The sequence below is a fragment of the Thunnus thynnus genome, chromosome 5 (assembly GCF_963924715.1).
Source record: "Thunnus thynnus chromosome 5, fThuThy2.1, whole genome shotgun sequence".
Classification (NCBI taxonomy): domain Eukaryota; kingdom Metazoa; phylum Chordata; class Actinopteri; order Scombriformes; family Scombridae; genus Thunnus; species Thunnus thynnus.
The window spans coordinates 14,919,137-14,939,169 of NC_089521.1; the positions used below are offsets into that span (position 1 = coordinate 14,919,137).

General features: G+C 39.8%; 1 protein-coding gene across 1 annotated transcript; it reads left to right on the plus strand.

The window, feature by feature from the left end:
- Positions 1-2,040: 2,040 nt before the first annotated feature.
- LOC137182879 (ubiquitin-conjugating enzyme E2 H-like) lies at positions 2,041-11,722 on the plus strand. The gene is made up of 7 exons (XM_067589438.1): positions 2,041-2,360; positions 6,096-6,172; positions 6,327-6,401; positions 6,502-6,541; positions 6,753-6,805; positions 8,684-8,812; positions 9,088-11,722. The coding sequence occupies exons 1-7, from the start codon at positions 2,308-2,310 to the stop codon at positions 9,210-9,212; spliced, it is 552 nt and encodes a 183-aa protein (XP_067445539.1). The 5' UTR covers positions 2,041-2,307; the 3' UTR covers positions 9,213-11,722.
- Positions 11,723-20,033: the final 8,311 nt, after the last annotated feature.

Below are 20,033 nucleotides of genomic sequence, written 5' to 3' on the forward strand. Positions count from 1 at the left end.
GTTCCCTTTCCAAATAATCTCTCAATAGATTGTCAGCAAGTTGGAAATGAAGCCAGGCTATGAAACTATGAGCTGCAGCTGTGTTAATGAGATTAAACAGGAGCTGAGTCATCAACTTTTGTTTCATGACATTGATCTACTCACAGATTTATAGAGGTCAAAGCTCCAGTCCATCTCATCCAGTTGACTTCTGACTGAGGCGATTAGTAGATAGTAGACTATATCCATACTTTTTGTTTGTTCCTGCATGAAGACATTTAAAATAGATAACCTGATGATCTGAGCTGAATTACTAACCACTATTACTTCTAATGGGCAGTATTACTGGGAAAAGGTATTTTGGTAAACTGGAAATCAGAGTTTCCTCCATCGTAGAGGCTATTGATTGACAAGCTGTGTCTGAACTCCATGAAGGCTGTCTACTTAGTCAAACCAAGGAAATTTATTTATATAGTCCAAAATCACAGATTTGCTTCAAAGGGCTCCCCCACACCCAAAGAACAAAAGAGAACAGAGAAGGATGGGCAGATATGCAGTAATCAAGTTGTTTATTGATTTGTCATGACTTTCTGTCGTGGCGATGTGGAGCTTTGGATTGTGATGTGTAAGAAGTATGAACATGAGGTCTTTTTTTGTTGTTGTTTCTTTGTTTTTCACTTTGGTGCACCGTCCTAGTTTGTTTAATGTGGGGAATGCATGCAAGGACCTTCAGCTGCTGACTGAACTGTATTGCATTTCTAATATTTTGTCCACCCCATGTCAATCAGGGTAGATTAAAAATATGGAAACACCTTTTAGTTTAATGCAACACAATTCAACAGCACCACAAACAATATAAAGCCTCCAAAATGACCATAAAGTTGAGTCAACACCTCACTACAACAGTTTCAACAAAAACTGAACATTAATAGCTTCAGGGATTTATTGTAGGGTTGAATTAGATTGAATTCGTTTCAGCTAAGTGTCCCTGATAAACTGGCAAATGAATCTTCGAGAACAAGACTGACTGTACTGAACATGTCATTTCTTCACTAATTAACAGAAAATAAAAATAAAAATAAATGTGTATAAGAGGCTAAAATCACTCATTAGTCATTCATTGATATGATTCATTATTCTTGAGTGCCTCAAAAGAAACATAACTTTGGCCTAGTGTTTCAGCCTTTTAATAAAGATAATTCTCACATAGATCTATACATGATAGACAAGCATGCATTTTATCATCGTGTTCTATTTTAGGGCTGCACCAGGAAACAGGGAACTACGATCCAGAAATGAGTTAGTATATAACTAAATGTCGACCTTTATATAGACATACGTGACTGTAGAGAGATAAGCCACTTTCATAACCAAAATACTATAGTGGACGTCTGGAGAGCCTCCTTTTCAGGACTGGGTGACTGAGTTAAGAAACGTAGCTGCGTTTGAAAGAATGAACAGGATGCAGGACAGGACAGAGAAATGTTTATTCAAGCTGGGCATGTTTATATTCCTTTTATGAAATAAGATATAAAGATGAGGTGAGAGATATGCTTTTGTATATTGTCGTTTTATTCGTTCTATATTTTATTATTATTTCGTTCACAGTGAATCTCAAAGTGCTACAGTGTCAAAAAAAAACATATAACACATAACAAAGAAAATAACAAAAGTTAAGATGACTGATGTTATATCATAAAATAAAAATTGCAAGTCTTAAAAAAATCAAATAGGCTACCTGGTGGTCGGGTCATCAGGTGATTTTTAAGCAAAAACTTTAAAAAAAAATGAGCTGGTTTCAACCTCTCAAATGTGATGATTTACGACTTTTCTTTGTTGATCATGATGATAAACTGAGTATTTTTGGGTCTCGGACTGTTATTCAGACAAAACCAGACATTTGAAGACGTAACCTTGGACTGTAAGGAACTTTAACAGATATTTTTCACTACTTTCTGACATTTTGTGGACAAAACGACATGTGAAGACGGGTCCAAGGCAGACTTTGCTTTATTTTAAGGGGTACTGTGGCGTATATTCGCTCTGTGTGGTGTATTTCTATACCTGAGCTCCTCCTCCAGTGTGGTCGCTGGAGGTTGATGTCACAGCCAGAGAGAGAGAGAGTCTGCAGGACAGGACACAGTCAGCCTGATCTGAGAGGAGAAAAGTGGGCGATGTTGCAGCGAGGATCTTGTTTGTGGACACTGTGGGAAGGCTTGTTGATACAGTCCTGAGGTGCTTGTAGGTATTTTGAAGCGGTAAGGTTGAGGCAGCGCAGTCGCCGCAGTATATATTTTTTTAGATCACTTCTGAGAGGAATACAAAAAAATGTCGTCTCCAAGTCCGGGCAAGAGGCGAATGGATACCGACGTGGTGAAACTGTATCCTTCACAGAAGATAAACAAGGAGCCTAAACAGTCAAAATCAGACCTGTTTTTATAATCTGTGTCAGCTCTTTAATGTTGATTACTTGCAGCTTTTTGCTCGCTTGCTGTACGGATGTGTAATAATGTTGCTACTAGCTAATATGTGACATCAGTAGATTTAGTGAAAAGTGTAAACACGTTGATGTTTATGACTATAATGTTAGATTTGATGGTTTTAGTTAGCTCACAGTGCGAACAAGCTGCACATTGAGTGTTATCTGTGTGAACTTGCCTCTTTTGCTAGCCACCGTTAGCTCTGTCGCAATATTACTGTTAACTCAGAGTTAGCTAGAAAAACGATAAGTTAGCCTCTCAGCCACTAATGTGTAGACTGACAACACAACACGGAGGGTTATCGAGGACTTTTCTTCACTATTTTGGAGACGCTTCTGTGTAAAGACACGTTTGTTTTTTGTTTTTTTCACGGGTTACCAAAGGTTTGCTAGCAGTGTAAGTTAGCATGCTATCACCAAGAGAGAACAAATAAGGTCGATGAAGCCGAACAGAGACGAGCTTTAACAAATGATGTACAAAGGCGACAGCTAACCACATTAATTGACGTTGAGAGAACAGAGAGAGAAAAAAGACTTTTACCTTAAATTGTTAGCCAAATATTTAAAAAAAGCGTGCAAATTGAAGATAAACAAAACAAATTGTGAACTCACAGTTGGTCTGTTTCCCACAAAATATACAGAAAAAAATGTAACTGAAACAAAAAATTATTTGAATTTAAAAACAAAATGATAATAGTTAAGATATTTTTTTCTCAATAACAGGACTTTCTTTGAGGTGTATTGCCATATAATGTAATATTTTTTTATTTGTTGATAGTTTCCATGTTTAGTCTTTTTGTAATAAGTAAACTTCAGATGTTACTGCCAAATTATTTTAACCTACGAGCTGAAGTCTCCATGAAAGGTTTTCTGACAGCATGAAGCTGAATTGTTTTGTTTTTGTCCTGCAGCTAGATGCTGCGCTCTGATTGGTCAGCCTGTTACCATCCGGAACACGGTGGAGGGCGGGGCTTCACATACAGCTGATCGAGGGACAACAAGCGTGCAGGACGGGGGCACATGTGGGGAGGGGGGCTGGGAACATCCAGTCCATGGAAGGGACAGGGCTCTGTGCTGAAACCGAGGGGGTGAGCCAGGCTATGTGCTGAAACCGAGGGGGTGAACAGGGCTATGTGCTGACACTGAGGGGGTGAACAGGGCTATGTGCTGAAACCGAGAGGGTGAGCTGGGGTATGTGCTGAAGCCGAGGGGTCGAGGGGGTGATCAGGGCTATGGGCTGAAGCGGCGGGGCTGAGGGGGTGAGCAGGGCTATGCGCTGAAGCGGCGGGGGTGAGCAGGGCTATGCGCTGAAGCAGAGGGGCTGAGGGTGTGAGCAGGGCTATGTGCTGAACCTGAGGGGACGAATTTTTTTCTTTTACCTCAGATGCTGTTAGAGAATTAAAATGAGGTGCGTGTACAGACTATTTTAAAACACACTTGAGAAATGATTTGGGTGTGTACGTTTCAATTTATTGCTTAAGTTATTAGAGTTTGACTTTCACATTAAAAAAAACTTTTTTAGACTTCAGTCAGTTTGAAAATAAAAGATATACTTGATATAATGATCCAAACGTGATTTTAAAGGGATAAGATTCCCTTTTATGTTTGATAATTGAACACTTCTCGTTATTAAAAAAAATCTCCAAAATAAGCCGAAATGTAATCTATTATTAAGTAACATTTATGATAATGATGTTAGTTAACCCTCACTTGAAACTGATCGGAGTTTCAATAAACGCGTGTGGTTCCACCGACAGCTGCATGTAACATGTTCAGTCTGGCAGACTTTATGACACCCAGGTAAACTGGGTTTATGTACTTCTGAGTATATAATATAAAGGTGGTGTGCATGGTAGCAAGAACCTGGTAAATTTTTACCACGGGCATGATCAACCATGGATGTACAGTTACATCTATAAAAGACGCAAACAAAGGAGAAATACCAAGCTAGATTATTGTTTTTGTTTTTCATGGATGTCATCATAAAATATGGATGAGAAATGTAAGCATAGATAATGGCAGTCAATAAGGAAAACAAGTTTGGATCTGTCAGTTCCTGCAGTTGTGGTTTCTTAACCTGAATACAACACTGGTGTTTAACAGAAGATGCCGCACATAGTTGCACATTGTGGCTTTAAATCAGATATGTGAGATTCAATCACAGTGACAGAGCACAGTTGATTCTGGGCTGCTGCCACATATGTCATTCCTGCTCTAAGATGATTTTTCTCTCCTTTACAAACACTTTAACAAAGGTGTGTCCAACACTTTTACATGGGGCTGGACCACATGGTCTATTGTACTGTAGGTCAGCAGATTGTGTATGAATGAACAGTTTGATTGCACAACTGGGATTAGAGTTGCAAATGGGTACAAAATAAACATATGAATCTGCAAAAAAACTCAGCTGTTTTTATCAGGGGATAGTGCTGATATATCACGGGGCAGTGAGAGCTTTTGTCACAATAAATGTTATCTCTTGTGTACTTATGTTACTCTTGAGTGAGCATATGATGTTGGGCTTTGAATTTCTATGGACACCCCTTAGGGAAAGGCATTAGAGAGAGAGATGCACATAGTCTATATCAGGTTTTATTTAGGACCCGTTGCCTGAGATCACAGTTAGAGCTACGCTGTCTTCTTGGTCAGTGCTTTGCAACCCTTTTCTATTGAGCAACTGAGCTTTTTAAAGCCTCATCCTCTCCGGTTAACAGTTATTTTATACCTGGCAGTTCAAGCAAACAAGCTATCAGCAGTTTGGCTAAATTATGTTACCGTGTTTAGATTGCAGGAATAGAGATGACAGAAGAATTTACGACAAGATGATGAAACAGGCTGTAACAGTTTCTTGTGTGTTTTTTTGTGTTGTTTTTGTTTTTCATTGTGTCAGACTCTCACAGCCGCTGATTGAATACGCTCGACCTTTCCGCATCGCTGTCAGACAGTTGACTCACACTTTTATCTCCTGCTGTCAACACACGCTGTGATTATGACACACATCCTCCCCACCCAAAGTCACATTCTTCTTCTCCAGCTGCACGTTACCTGCAAAACAGATGAAAGTTCCACATCAAGCCACAGCTAAGCCGGCGGAGGGCAGCAGGTTTATCTTGTAGTGTTTGTTACAACAAAGAGGAAGTTGACTCAGGAGCAATTAGGATAATAGACGCTCATGACTCTGCCATCAGTCACTCATGTTCATTAGGAAAAATGATTCAGAGTCATTAACTCCTCACCCAAAGCACTTTCATAATGTTTTCTGCTTTGATGTTTGTGTGTCTCCTTTTATATTCAGTCAGAATATCACATAAGAAAGATCGTCAGCGGTCAGTCTTACAGTAGAAAACTTTTATGTTTGATAAGTACTGTCCTGACTCAGTGTGAGGTTGTTTTGCAGGAAAGGACAGCTGTGATCTGTTGGTTGCCACTGCATTATTGATCTCATGGCTTATGTTATTGATCCTATGTTTGACCTTCTGCCCACACAAGTTCACAGAGAGAGAAACTGTTTGACCAACCAAAAAGTTTGGACACCGCAAACCAGCCCGATTCATTGTTGTTGAAAATGTATTTAAGTTGTTTGGATTTTTTTTTTCTGCCACTCGTGTTGCTTGTTTTTACCTTAACCGAACATCAGCATCGAGAGCAAGCATGAGGTCACCATCCTTAGTGGACTCAACGAGTTTGTGGTCAAGTTCCACGGGCCACCTGGAAGTAAGACATTGAACAGCATTTCACCTAAGTGTTATTTATTTAATAATCCAGGCAGGGTTTCATGTGTATTAGAATATTAATTTTGACAACCGGGATATTAAAGAGAAAGTTTCGGAGTTTGTTGGTTTTGAGTGTCTGTATTTATCTTTTTCAGCGCCGTATGAAGGAGGTGTGTGGAAGGTTCGGGTGGATCTACCAGATAAATACCCCTTCAAATCACCATCAATAGGTATGAAATATTTGCATCAATGTCGTGTTGAAGCCTTGAAATCTTCACATTCACTTCCAGTAATTAAAACCTGCTTCTTTTTGTTTTTTTTTTTTGACAGGATTCATGAATAAAATCTTTCACCCCAACATCGATGAAGCGTAAGTTTTAGACCTTTGTCTACGGCTGTTTTTTTCCATGAAGTATCTTTTTTTTTTTACATCATGTGTAGCAGACAGGAAATGATTCATGCTATTGAGGAAATGCTGATTCTTGTTCATGTCAACCAAAACTCACTCCACCTCCTGCTTTGCTTTGATGAATTCTGCTGGGCTCTTGCTTCGTACTCACGGTGTTGTGTCTTTTTCTCAGGTCAGGAACGGTGTGTTTAGATGTCATTAACCAGACATGGACAGCTCTCTATGGTAGGTCGCAGCCACAGCTTTTATTGTAGCTTCACCGGTCACTCAGTCAAACTAACTGACAGTAATAACCAATTTAAAAAAAACACAAAGAGTGCAGCTTTGAGAAGAGCATCTCAGGTTAATCAGCTTACACTTCAGTGATAACTGCTGCTTGTATTGAGGTCATCCATTGAGCACTGATAGATATGAAGGCTGAAAGGTAACTTAACAGAACGTAGTGGCCACAATAACCTGGAGGGGATTTCTCTTACTTTGTTCGTTTCTGCCGTTCAAGTGAGCGACCATCAGCAGTGGCCAGATTTTCACCAGGTGAATTAACTCACAGTTTATTTGATCAACTTGTGAGTCATATCGATATATTATTGTTATAATGTTATTCCACCATTATGTCACATTTTGTTCTTAATGTAAAGGGTACATTTGCATGTGTTATTGTAAAAGAGAGCTCAGTATTAGTGAAGAGATTGTATCACAGCTATGAGGGAGTACTTAGACAACTAAGCTTTCTTGTTCTTCAGCTTTGTTTGTTTTCAGATGTATATGGGAAAACACCCTGATAAGTATTTTTCGGGGGTGTTGTGACGCCGGCACAGATGGTAATCTTTAGCTGTGGTGAAGAACAGCCTGAACTTTTTAGCATATTATTGCCCTTATTCAAGTAGCTGTTTGGAAGCAGCAGTGTGATTTCCTTTGGGTCATAATGTTGAATATAGTGAATTTGAACATGTGTGTTTAATTGCTGTTCATCCCTGGAAAATCCAGTACTTGTTTAATTATTTATCTGAAAGTTGTTTTAAGCCAACAGACTAAAAGAGGACATACTCAGCTGCAAGTGGTAGTGTTTTCAGACATAAATAACATGAGGAAAGCCTTGAGAATGTCCTAAAGACATTATTTCCTCAGCTGACAGAAATACACTGAAGTAGTTATTTAACTAAAACCTGAATCAGAAATGATAGAAATATAGTAGATAGTGTTGATATTTAGCGTCCAAAAGGCCGGCCTGTACTCTGCAACTGAAGTTGTTGTGTCTTCTTTCAACTAGGGCTGCAACTAATGATTGTTTTCAATATCAATTAATCTGTAGACTATTTTCTCTCATCGATTAGTTGTTTGGTCTGTAAAATATCAGAAAATGGTGAAAAATGTTCCCCAGAGCCCAAGATGATGTCCTCAAATGTCTCGTTTTGTCCCGACCAACAGTCCACAACTTAAAGATGTTCAGTTTACTGTCATAAAAGACTAAAGAAACCAGAAAATATTCACATGCGAAAAGCTGGAACCTGAGAATTTGGATTATTTTTGTTCTCAGAATAGTTGACGATTGATTTTCTGTCGATCAACTAATCTATTAATCAGCTGCAGCTCATCTCTCAACTGTAGTCAAATAATGTCTATGACAAACTAGATGTGGTTTGTGATGCTTATTTTTTCACAAATTGTATAGATTCTCAAAATATTTTTCATGTCAGACTTTAGGTGAGACATAATATAAACGTCTGTCAAATACACACAAGCAGCGTGACTCTCGTACTTGCGCCTGATGACACCTGTTTGTTTCTGAGGTGCATCTGCATTTAAAATATGTGAAAGTGAAAGTGATGAATTGACAATAACCTGTAGATAAATTAATCTGTTTCCATCCACCTACAATACATAGTATAGAAACAATAGAAACAGGCAAAAACCAGAAAACAATACAACTATACAGAGATGCAACAGCTTGAGTTGATCGTAACATTACAGCGAAGACATCTAGTGGATGATGTCGACACATGATGACTCAACGTTGGACAGTCCAGCTGGTTCATATTTCATCTGATCTCTGTTGCTTTCCTGTTGTCTTCACTGACTAATCTTCCTCCTCACATCCTGCAGACCTCACCAACATCTTCGAGTCGTTCCTCCCTCAGCTGCTCGCCTACCCCAATCCCATCGATCCTCTGAACGGGGACGCAGCCGCCATGTACCTTCACCGACCGGAGGATTATAAACACAAGATCAAAGGTAGCACAACGGTGTCTTACACTGAATATCTGAAATGGTAGATTAGATATAAAGATTAAAAAAAATGTATATGTTTAGTGTTTCTCAATATTTCTGCATTGGGGGGAATGTAAAATTTAGATCTTGTGCAGTCCCTGAATACATCTGTGATTTTTTTTTTTGAGCAGCTGCTGTAGCTATTTAAGATTTCTCATCCATGTTTCATCCGAAGCTTGATAGATTCACTGTCTCACATCATTGTCATCCGTCTTCTCCCCTCCTTGTCTCCTTTCCAGAGTACATCCAGAAGTACGCCACAGAGGAAGCTCTAAAGGAGCAGGAGGAAGGAGGGGGCGACTCCTCTTCCGAGAGCTCCATGTCAGACTTTTCGGAGAACGAGGCTCAGGACATGGAGTTGTAGTGAAAGGGGGGGATCCGATCCCCTTCACCTCACAACAGACTGTCATTTCCTAAAGAGCAGAAACTCAGTACTATATTCATATTTAAACGAGACAATTTTTTACAGCAACACAAGGATTTTTATGGCTACACAAGGATTTGCAGTATGATATTGCAGAAATATTAACCCTTATTTAGGAATTCATGACCACCTTCCCTTCTCCACCTCCTCGCCCCGAGAGCCTGCTTGGATCAGAGAGGAGCACGTCATTCATTTCCACAAAGTTTTCATGGCTTCAGGCGGCTTTCTATCTTGTCCAAACTGAGCCGTGAAACCAACGCGGTGGGGGGGCCAGGAGGTCGAACTGTCATCGACACAAAACGAGACTGTTTACAATCAGTTTCCCATTTGGTTCCACAAGAAGCTGCACCTCACCACCTCTTCTGTTGGGACACGTTTAGGTTTTCAACATTTTACAGCGTTGTCAGGCATCTTTTCCTCGCCGACAGAGGACTGCTGGTCTCAAAACAGTGTGGATTCCCTTTTTTTTTTTTTTAAACTGTCACCTTTCCTTTTTGACACTGCTGCCCTGAAGAGTCGCTATTACAATCACCTCTTCCGAGGAGCTGGAGGCCACAGTGCAGTCGTACGCTCATTGCATACAGACTGATGTGGCTGCGTATGGCATCTCTGACAGGACTGCCATCTGTGCAAACCCGCAGACGCATCACACGCTAGGAAACACCAACGCATCAACCATGACAAGTCACACAAACGCCACAGCATGTGCGTGCGTGTGCGTGTGTGTGTGCACACACCTGTGTGCATGCATGAATGTAATCCAGGGAGAATCATGGCATATTATTGATAACCTGTGTTGTTTTGACCCCTGATGCTCAGCAGAAATCAGAGAAGTTTCACTTCATCCTCATCCTTCTCCTCTTCAACACCCATTTCCTTCTCCTCCTCTCCCTCCTCCTCCTCCTCCTCCTCTCCGTTTTAGGAAAGTGTTTCTTATTCTCTGAGTATCTTTGTATATTGTGGCATGACACAGAAGTAAAGTTGTGTAGGGTTTGTGGAGCTGTAACGCTGTAGACGGGGGGGAGGACACCTGTGCTTGGGGGCCTCTGTGTGTGAGTCAGGGCGGGGTTCGGTCTTCGTGGCGGGGGCGGGGGGGGGGATTATCCAGGTCCTTGTTGAATTGTTGAACTTTTTAACTTTGCCTATTGCTTGTGTTGAACTATAATAGGTGTTTGACTTGCGTAGGGGTAGGTAGTTTTTTTTTTTTTTTCTTCGCAGGTGGTGAATCCTATCATAATGTTTAATACTTATATAAACACACTAGTTTAAAAACTGATTGTCCTGTAAAGATGAGGAGAATTAATACATCTTTGTCTGTGGGATGACTTTTTTTTTTTTTTGTTAAATCCTCCAAAGACATGTCACACCCCTGTACCCCCTTTCTTATGCAAATGTGTCCAACTTTTATCATCGTGAGATACTTTTGTGAGACAGAAGTGCTCTTTGTTTCTGCCATTCAGCATTGTAGCGATTCTTTGTCATGTTTACTTTTTCATGCTGTTAATGGCCTGTTGCTTTCCAAAATGGTGGGACCAAAATCTAATGGATCTACGAGCTTAGTTTCATTAAAAAAAAAATTAAAAAAAATAAAGAAATCCTCCTCAGGCTGGATAAAGAGTTTACACTGATGAATGAATAATGTCTCTCAAAGTGTTTACTCTGGAAGTGGCCAACTCAGATAAGTTCAAACTTTGTTTATTCAGGTGCAGGTTTCTTCTTCTTCTTCTTCTTATTCTTTAGGACAGTTTAAAAGCTTTTGTCCTGATTTACCCTGAAAATATTTGTGTGACTGCATGAAGAGGTGTTACCAGAGCAGTGACAGTTTACTGTTACATTTCATGATGGCATACCGGTCTGTGTTTGTAACACACACTCATCGCAGATCAGATGATTTATTTCTGTAAGAAACAAAAAAAAAATCTGAATCCTACTTTATCACCATCTTGTTTTGGGAAAAATTGAATTACTAATCCCTTTTTATAATTTTTAAGAAATGATATCAGGATCTCTTCCATGGTGTCTTGCAGGAGGGTATTTACCTTTTGTTGGAGCATTAACATAGGTTGGTAAAAAGTAGCATGTCAAAATGTTTTTGAAATGACATTAAAAATGTATTTGTTGAACAGCCCAGTTGAAACGGCTCTAATTAGCTTTGATAACCAAATATAAGTTGGTGTAGTCAGTTTTTTGCAAGAAAAAACAGCCTCTGTCCAGCCTTGTTTGTCATCATCTGGATTCATCAGCGTATTATGTATTTTTTTTTTTATTAATGAGACACATATATTTGATGCCTATAATTTGTTTGAATGTTTTTATTTTTGTCTTTTACACCCAACGTCCAGGATACAAGTCGAGATATCCCTGATTTTTTTTTTAAAAGGCAAAAACTGAATAAATGTGCTTCCCTTGTAACTTGAAGAAGGAAATAAACAACAAAAAATATATACACATATGTTGGTGTTTTATGCTTGTGTGTGTGTGTGTGATATGGTGTCAGATTATTGCCTTCAGGTGTTGAGGTGAGTTTGTTTTATTTGTGTTTAAAAGTTCAGTTTTATTCAGATGATCTATTCAAATCAAACTCACACACACAACATTGATTTATTGTCATGTGCTTGAAGCAAAATGGTGTTTTTTTTCACACTGACAGTGATTTTAACAGCTGTCTGTCTCTCCTCTGTCCACTAGATGGCAGTCTCACTTATCTGTCTCACTGTCAGAGAGGAGGCTCACTGACAAAGACCGACTATTTTTAGATGATACCTATAAACTTTTAGATAATAAATAAATAATACATTTTTAGATAATACCCATAAAGCACATTTAAAAAGAGTCACAAAGAGCATTAAAATGGAGGTAACACAATTCATCACTGTGAATAAAACCAGACAGATAAAAGCAACGAATGAAAGAGAATAAAGATTGAAGTAAAAAAAACAAAAAACAAAAAACAAAAAAAAAAAACAGATTCAGCTTATTAAAGCCCAAAACGTGGGTAACATTAATGAATTGCATTTTTGGTAAAGATTTTTTTAAAGAAAAGATTTAAAAGATAATACTGATTCTATATAAACCATCACTTATGTTTTGCTTCCTTCAAAAAACCAGCTTACTTTTCTCTTTGAACAGAGTATAAAACCCATCAAATCACATTGCTAATAAGTTTTATTTGAATCATGTCTATTAAAAAATATGTTTCCGTATTTTTAGGTGTCAGTTTATGGAGGAAGAACAGAAAAGCAGCTGTCCTCGTGGATATTCACTCAGAAAACAGTTCATTTTTATTTATTTATTTATTTTAGTGTAGTTCTGTTAGAGTTAAATTATTATTTTTATACAACATGATTAAAACTTGAGACATTTTTTATCCAGACTCGAGAGTTGGGGAGGATGTGGTAATTTTCTAAATGTATTAAGTGTATTGTTGGCTTTGCTTTGCTGATGATAATTTACACACAGTGAATGAATGTATGAATGAATGACTGAATGAATGAGGAGCCTGCAGTCAGCTGCTCCTCCTGCATGTTGAGGAGTAGGCGGAGGGTGGAATAATCTTATAAAATATTCATTGTTGTGTGTTCAGCCTCTTTTCTGAGCATCTTCAACCAGGTTTCCAGTTTCCGCATCAGTTTAATTTGGCTGGAGGCTGAAGAAGATTAGACTAGGCTTTTAGGCCAACTGTTTTCTCATTCTTTACAGCTTTAAAACGTACTGTGAATGCAATAGTTAGTTGAATAGGCTGAGAGATGCTTTATTATAATCTCCTTTATTGGACTGGAGTTAATATATTTGTCCTATTTGTTAAGCTGAGATGTAACGAAAAAAATGAGAACATACTCAGAAAAAATATTTTGGGTAGAAGTGTTACACATCTAATCTTAAAGACAAAATTTTAGCACTGTATCAGTTTTTAATTGTGCCATTTATGGTTGTGATAAATAGTTATATAGTTTGTTTTAATGTAAAATGACAATGTGCGGTCATTTGGTGTTGATATTATTTTAAGGATCTCAACAACTGCAATCCGCCAATAAATGAGAGAAGCGAGTGATGATGAGTTTCACGAGTGATAAAACAGAGTTATAATTGTCTTTTAATGAAGTCCAGCCGGCGATGAGTAAAGTTATTTCAGAGTAACGCGAGCAGCAGCAGCAGCAGCAGCGCTGTGCAGAGAGACGCTGCTGGCCGGCTGCGCCTCCTTCATAATGTATGGAGAGGACAAAGACTGCGCGGCTGGATTTCAGTGTCAACTTTGAAAGAGCCGTAACCCAAACCTGCCCTATCCCACTCTGACGGATACACATCAGCTTGAAAGGATGATGCTTCTTTTTCCACCTGCAATCTGTCTAATAATCACCGACAGCAGGTAAATGAGCCCTGGAAGGGCCTTTAGCTGCACGTATATAACGAGGAGCAGAGGAGGCCTGGGTCGGAGAAACTTTCTGTCCTGTGCAGGGATGAGAGAGCTGAGCTTCAGGCCTGGCTGCAGCAGGATGCCACACCCGGTGGATGCTGGTAGGTCTGATGGCAAGCATCATGATTGAATTCAGACTTATATGTCCGGTGTGTAAGTAAAACTAACATTATTGCTTTTTCCCCCTGTATGACTATGACTCTGACGCAAAACTAATTTGGTCAGCTTTTAAAGCACGAATTCCTCAGTCAGAAGAAAACGCTCAAATGTTCCTCATCATCGTCTCTGCAGTGAGCGTCCTGTGCGTAAAAGGCGCAGAGGAAGTGCGCTGTAGGCCTGCGTATTCAGGCAGCAGAAGGAGAAGGAGGAGGGTGGCGTGGATTACTATACTGCCAGTGGGTTAAGATGCTTACCAACTAATTACCTGTCCACTAGAAAATCCCCTGCCATACAGCCCAAACAAGCAGGGAGCTGTGAGGGACCGAGAGATGGAGATATGGAGAGTAAACTGACAGTGTGTGTGGATGAAGAAAAATCATCTCCGCTCCACCAGCAGGCAGCCCAGCTCATCCAGCTAGATGACGATCATTAGGCTACTTTCTTATGTTTAATATACTTTTTTTTTAAAAACTGTTTGTTTTTGAAGATTTTCTTCTGATGGATTTTTGTAAACCTGGCTCAACAAAGAAGTTTCTTCTTGTCTTTCTGTAACTTTAGCGTTGTTATGTGCAGTGAGGACTTAGGATCATCTTTATAAGGTAAGAATCAGCCCAACGCTGGGTGTCTAAAAAAATCCACAGACCTCTGCAGTATGCGCAGCAGGATCCTGCTTAACTGTTTGATAAATGCATGCAGTCTATTCTGAAAATAGAATAACCCGTCTGACATATATAGCTTGTGTTATTGTAATGAGTGAGTTTGAGTAAATTAAGAAGTGAGTGTTTATGACCTTTAGCTAAGTTAATGATTATCATAATGCCAACAAATAAAAAACGTAGTAGTTTCTCTTTAAAAATTAGTAGTTAATACGTTTTTTTTCTGCAAAAGAGCTTCAGACGACTCCAAATTTCATAATGTCGAACTTTGAGGATTTTATTCAGCAAATGAAAATGTGATTACACAAGGAATAGGAGATTTTATACTCTACTCCAGTCTTGATTATAATAGGAAGTGACTTGTTGAAGGACCTGAATATATTTTGTTCTTCTCTTGAACTCTTGTTGAAGAGTTACATCCTCTATCAGGTCCATCAGACATGTGGACTAATCATCATCACAGACAATGCGATTATCATTCAGTAGTAACAGCAACCAAGATATGAGGAGCAACTAAAAACATGTTGATGATCTCTCTCTCTCTCTCTCTCTCTCTCTCTCTCTCTCTCTCTCTCTCTCCCTCGAGCTTTTTATTCTATTGATCTCTCCCGGAAACGGGAAGATGAGCCCTGCTTTGGGACCCATTTGGAGCATCTCAAAAATCACTTAGCACATCATTCCCCACAGCCAGAATCAATCTGAGCAGCAGACCTGCTCCTTCACCAGGATCAGGAGGGTTCTCATGGAGGCCAGACATGTCCCAGAAATACTAAACCCAACAAAAAATAACATTTTAGGATAATATAACCTCTATTTCTGTCAGGGTTTGCTTAAAGACACTACAGGCTTGACTATCCCAGCAGCAGATGGTGTGACTGGATTTACTCCCCATCCGGTGTGATTGGCAGAATAGAGATGAAGTAAGGACACCATTGATTCTGATACTGTCTGCTCATTTCCACTTTACGCTGGACTGTAAAAAAAAAACCTTCTGGCACAAAACACCTAAAACTTAAAAGCAGTTAGCAGAGCTTTTATAGACAGACATAGAAGTTGAACCTGGGCATGAAGCAGCAGGTGGGATGTCAGTTTTTACCTGAATTTGAAGACTTATCAATAAAGAGGGACAACAGGTGTATCTCCTCCTGTTCTGTGTATGGCACTGGTAGAATTCACTGTCACAGCACACTATCAGTGAATTACCATAGGGCCATAAACAGAGTAGAGACAGAACCACACTTCCTGCCTGTGATCGTATCCCGATTCTGTTTCAGCTTTAAATGTGAAGTGAAGTCTCAGAAGTCGTCTTCTTGGCCCATTTTGGCACTAGCACATTTTTGCTTTGTTTCTCGTTGTTTGAGCAATCATGTGTAGTGCCAATATGGGACAAGACAGATATTCAGCTGATTTTTCAAGGTAAATCCAAATTGGAGGACTGGTCCAGCTGTCTCTAAATATTCTGGTATTTCCTGTATTTTTCTGTTTTTGTGTTATCTTTGAAAGAGGAGAGGAGAGGGAGAGAAATGGAGGAAGAGCTATGGATCTGATCGATTGCACTGTTCCTCTCAGATATCACTGGTTGCCATGGAGGCCCGTGCTCTATCTCTGAGATGCCATCCTGTGTAACCTGAACCTCAATGCTTGCACAGATCTGGTGGTAGCGACCCGTCTACTCTCCCGCAGTGTTTGGCAATGGTAGAACTCACTCTGGTGGGCTGGAAGGATCCGGTGGTTCTAGACTTGCCAACAACTGACCGAGAGCTTTAACCTGCCCTCCAACTGTCCCAGGACTTATCACAGGAAGAGGATTACTTTATGTTATAACAGATGCAGTGTAGAAAAGTGTGTTAGACAGGTTAAAGCTGTCATTTTATCCATTATTACCCACCTGGGTGTCACAAAAGGTCACGGATGGCAGGTGTAGTGTGTGAGTGACTGCAGGCGGAGCACAGAGGGGTTAAAAGTTCACCATCCCCCTCTGACAGTTCTTGCAGTCTCAGAACACCATGGAAACACCTCGAGGACGGAACGAGTTCACCATTTTTAAGAGGACTAAACTGAGAACAGACAGAAGCTCACCTCTCGTCTGCTGGTTAGGAAAACATCCCCACAGATTATAATTCCTCTTTGTCCTATCTCTCTCCCCCACTTTATCTTCTAACATCCTCATAGGTGTGCTGCCCCTCGGGGTCGTCATGTCCACAGTTGGCGGATCATGGCATCAAATCTAGAGTGTAATCTTAGACCTCAAACACTGAAGGTATGGACCAAAGGATCCTTCTGACTATCAGGCCATAAACCATAAATCCATACACAGGCCATTAAGCACTGAGTCGACTATCATCTGCCTTGGTCAATAAATCAATCGTGTTCACGCGTTTGGCTGTGAAACCAGCAGCTGAGGGCCTGTTGTAAATCCTCAGTGTTGGTTTTAGCAACAGCAGATAGCTCAGCTTATGGTGAAACCTGATTTTACTCTGTCACGAAAGGTCTAAGGAGTTCAAGCAGTGCAGAGATTCACCACAAGAGCTGTTATGTCAAACCAGTAAACCGCATGTAAGGTGTTTCATTTTAAACTCTTGTTGTCTATATTAGTGTCTCTAAAACCCACTGAACTTTACTTTAAATTCTGGAGATACTACAAAGGTATAATATCTCTTATTTATATATTTCACTAAGTCTGTAAGTCTGATAGTGTCAGTGAAGCAGGTGTAGAATTTAATTGATGGTTTAAAACAGAATGGGAAACTGTGTTATCTAATAATGCAGAGCTTAAATTTATAATATAGGGAGCCTTAAAGGCATCCTGTGGAGCTTTTGACCACAAGTAGCGCTACAGAGCAATGTTTTTAAGAGTGGGTTCCTGTTTTATTTGTCCAGGTGTGCAGGTGATACACAGGCCTGCCTCCACTCACTGACTGTTGGTGGCGGTAATGTGCCAAGAAATGTAGCAAGAGAGAAGAAGCCTGCTAGCAAGAAAATGTGGATGTAAACCAAGCAAGATTAAAAAATTACAAATTCCAGTGTAGCTACAAGCGGTGGTTGTAGGGGTCCAAGCGCTCCTTGAAAAAGATAAAACATTCACGACACAGTAGGCTAATGGTTCCAAACAATTTTATTCTACGATTACATTACATGTTAATCTTTCTTCCATCTTCGTAACATTTCCAAAATCTGGCATATTAACAGTGTCTTGTAATCCTGTGTGAGATGGGCCTCATTTCTGGAATGAAACCTCAATAAATCATTCATTTATTAATGTCCGAATATGATATAGCAATACATGCACAATCAGTGACCAGCGAGCATAACTAAATGAGTATGGACATACTATCTTGTAAGATATCTAACAGTATCTAATAAATAATAATAATAATAATAATAATAAGGATCAGGAAAATGGGAAAGAAAATCATTGGCGTTTTAATTATACAGTTAGTTGCTGTTCACATGTTGTAAGTTTATAAAAACAGCATTTGTTGGAAAGCTAGATGCTGGTGGCTAATGAGCTACCACAGGCTGGATACAGTAAACTGCAAGCTAATGTTGGCTAACTCGCTAACCTCTATGGGAAATTACAGTAATAAGCTAAATGGCTAGCAGTTGGATCCGTAAATGCATTTTCAACAACAAAGCGTTTATTCTAAATACAAATATGAATACATTATCAGCGTTATTGTAATATTTAATGACATAAAAGTAGTATTAGACTAACATTACTTACATGTGTAGTTGTTTGGGGCTTTGCTGTTTTGCTTCGGTGTTCCACAAGCTTGAAGCATGGCCAAGAAAGCAGTGGCAACCGGCAGTGCAGTAGTGCCGCTGCCTTATGAATGTCGGAACAAACTTTTAAATTATGCCTTGTAGCTCTAATGCTGAAGATTCAGCAACTGGATTGCTTATTTCAGACAGATTCGGGTCGATTGTTGAGGTGAAATAAGTGAAAGTTTATGTACTTCATACAACAGAACCATACTACTCATGCCCAAACCCCACTGGCTCACAGAACTAGCTGCCTCATGAGGGAGGTCTACAGTTAGACTCTTCTCAAACCAAGCGACAACTACTACGGCGTGAGGCTGAAACCGATGTGGAAGTACCTTGAAGTGTTATGCCGCTGATGGCTGCTAGATGCTGGTTACAGTTGACTCCCATTCAAAAAGTGTCAACTTCTCTCTAGAAATACAAAGTCAATCATTTTTTTCAACAAGTCATTATGTCTCAATCTCTAATGTGCTGGTGGTCATTTTGGAAATTATTGCTCCGTTAATAAGATTTGAAGACGTGTAGTACCTTTGATGCCTGCCGTGAAGGCACTGATTGACAACTGCAATTGACAGTTGGCTCACCTGCTGCTCTCCCGGCTCCAGGAGTCTGACAATTGTCGCGATATTTCAGTTAGTTTAATGTTACTTGATTATGATACCTGCCCCGTTAACGTAGCTAACCTTAGCACAAGTGTGCACTGCTTGGTGTTCCCAGTAAGTTATTGTTTACTTTTGTCCGAGGTAGCGGGGCAAACACCCTCACACTCCTTATTCATAAGGTCCTGGCTCCAAATGTAAACAGATGCTGCCGACCATAAGCTGCAACTCTGGGCTTCAAACTGGCTCCAACGCAAACCAATCAGCGATGTCACACCTCACTACTTCCATCTTTATATACAGTGTATGACTTAAACCATTAAATTCAAGTTCACCCAAAAATCTGAAGAGGAAAATGTATTCAACATATTTCACAGACCTCAAATTTACACGCAATGTGTTTGGTGAGAAACACTGAACAAACTCTTTTTTTGTTTACAAAAATCTGTTGCATGGTACCTTTAAGTTTTAAGAGATAAAAATACAAGATGTGACAAAAATAAATGGAGTTGTGGAGGAGAAAGAGAGATGAGCTGAATAGGAAAATCTGTGTCCATAATGTTGTGTGTTACCCCAAAAGTGCGTCATTCAAACAAAGACAGAACATATTACTGGTAATACTGTATCCGAGCAATCATGTTTTAATATGTGAGAGTCCATTATGGCCGACTGCAGAGGATGTGAGGTTAAGTGGTGTCAGCGGACGCAGAGAGGAAGGAGGGAGGACGGCACGCTGACAGCTGGTACGAGTGATTAGACCGTGTAGTGATGCAGGGAAGGCATCAAAGCTCTTTAGGGAGAATCCCTAACAGAGAGGAGGCAAGGACACACACACACACACACACACACACACACACACACACACCGAATCCTGATACAGAACTTTCTGGTTGCTAAAACTGCCTTTAGTGAGCACACAGGCCCAACAGCATATAGGCTGCACAGGCCATCTGTCATTCTCAGATGCATCACTAACCAATGGATTAACAGCAGCTTGGCCCCAGGACACACACAAACACACACCAACCCCCTCCCCTAACTATGGGATACTGGTAATACAGGAGAATGAGTGGTATCATTAGATTAGATTGGGTGTGGAAGTTATTGGATCTCATTAATCTCTTACACTAATGACTTGCTTTACTTGCTATTGTCTCAACTGTTCCTT